At 52.0% G+C, this 1,755-nt stretch overlaps 1 protein-coding gene across 1 annotated transcript in view; it reads right to left on the bottom strand.

Annotated features, from left to right (window-relative positions):
• Positions 1 to 857, bottom strand: part of RBPMS (RNA binding protein with multiple splicing) — a gene marked incomplete at its 5' end in the record, with an annotated part of 4,454 nt that extends 3,597 nt beyond the window's left edge. Inside the window, 3 exons of the mRNA XM_009084432.1 lie at positions 387 to 449; positions 562 to 600; positions 780 to 857. Coding sequence (XP_009082680.1) covers positions 387 to 449; positions 562 to 600; positions 780 to 857 — 180 coding nt within the window. The remainder of the gene's footprint in view (positions 1 to 386; positions 450 to 561; positions 601 to 779) is intronic.
• Positions 858 to 1,755: the final 898 nt, after the last annotated feature.

The following is a 1,755-nucleotide window of genomic DNA, read 5'->3' as shown; positions in this document are numbered from 1 at the left end:
AGAAACAGAAGCTGGGAATGGTGTCTCTCGCTGATTTGTATTTAAGGCTCTAATCCTGAGGGTTCAAGCCCTCCTGGATGACAGCAGTTGACACCTGAAAAGTGTGTTTCTGTAACTCAAACTAGCATACGCTACAAGAAAAACCTTGATTTCAGCTACCAAAACTGCTGCTAGGCAAACCGATGGTCTTGGGAAAGGTGAGAGATGCACAGCCCTGGGAGGGAGGATGCAAGTGAAAAACAGCAGTGGGATCAGCTGGAGGGATGGGGATGCCAGTGGGGCCAGTTAGCATGGGAGATGCACATCCTCAGGATGGAGGAATGCAGAGACTATCTGGGCAGAGGGAAATAAAGGAAAAACGGAGCAGCAGGGCCAGGCACACTCACGTTCAGTGCGTTCTTTGCTGCCTCTGCCTCAGAGCGGCTGTCAAAGCTGACAAAGCCCACAGGCTGTGGAGAAAGGAGAGAAGGCATCAGGCTGGGAGCAGGCTGGGACCCCTTCACCCCAGGGGATGGTGGTAGCATGGCATGGGACGCTTGCCCCCTTTGGAGCAGCTCCTACCTGCTTGGAGGTGAGTTTGATGAGAGACCCTTCGTACCCCTGCAAGGAAATGATAGAAAGGAGTGTTTGATAGAGATCCCCATGATTAAATAACTGAATAAACTGACCAAATTAGACTTTTTGGGGGAACCAGTGGGCTCCCAGATCCCTCCAAGGTGACTGGGGCCATGGGGTCAGCCCCATGCTTCCAAAACCCCTTTCCCTCCCCAGTTTGGTACCTTAAAGGGCCTGAAGAGCAGGTAAAGTTCCCGGGGCTTGATGTCCAGAGGTAACCCACTGACAAAGAGTGTCCTCACCTGGAAAAGACAAAAGGAGGTTCCTGAGGACTCTCTCTCATCCCTAACTTGGGGATACATCATGCTTCCTGCAGCCAGAGGGATGATGCCAGCCCAAGGGGAACCTCCTGGGTAGCCAAAAGCCTTAAGCCATGCTTGGGGGATGCAGATTTTTGAGACGGGCATCCCCATCCTCTGGGTGATCACAGAGGAAGCTGCTAGGACACCCTAGAAAGGTAACAGAGACCCATCCTCACCCTACCAAGCGCTCTCCAGGTTTAAAAGGCTTCCAGTATCCCAGCACCTTCCTACCCTAGTCTGGCAAACAGGATCTTTCCTGGCATTCCCAGCAGAGCCCAGACTCCAAAGACAATGCCTATTGCCTCAGTTTAATTGCGGCAGCTCATTAAGGACTGGGAGAAGCAAACCCCAACCCTCTTCCTCCTGGAGGAATGGCCTTGGTTTGGAGGGGCCTGGATTTAAGCAGCTTGTCCCTGGTTGGTAAAAGTCACCTTTTAAGGGGGTTTAACCCTTTTTGGGTGGATCTAATGTTTGCTGTGGTGCAGCACCCTCAAATCTGGGGTGTTTCACAGAAATCCCATTCCCACCAACCCCGAGGGGGATGTGGGGCTCCCCAGGGATAGGAAAAACCTGCTGGGGGGGCATGACCCATGCTGAGATGGTTTTGCTTTACAACCAGCTCGTAACTGGGGGAGCAGTATGGAAATCTGGATTTCTCCCCGACACCAAAATCATCCAAACAGTGTGGGCTGGAGAAAACTTTGATTAATATTTTTTTGGCCAGGCACCCTGCCTGCCCCATTCCCTGGGACAGCGACAAGGGTAACAGCCAGAAACAGCCAGCCCAGGCCTATTCTTCTGCTGACATTTCTTCTTTCTCTTGCAGATAAGCTATTTC

The sequence above is a fragment of the Acanthisitta chloris genome, unplaced genomic scaffold (genome assembly GCF_000695815.1).
Source record: "Acanthisitta chloris isolate BGI_N310 unplaced genomic scaffold, ASM69581v1 scaffold18371, whole genome shotgun sequence".
Classification (NCBI taxonomy): Eukaryota; Metazoa; Chordata; class Aves; order Passeriformes; family Acanthisittidae; genus Acanthisitta; species Acanthisitta chloris.
This window is presented reverse-complemented; position numbering and strand designations above follow the sequence as displayed.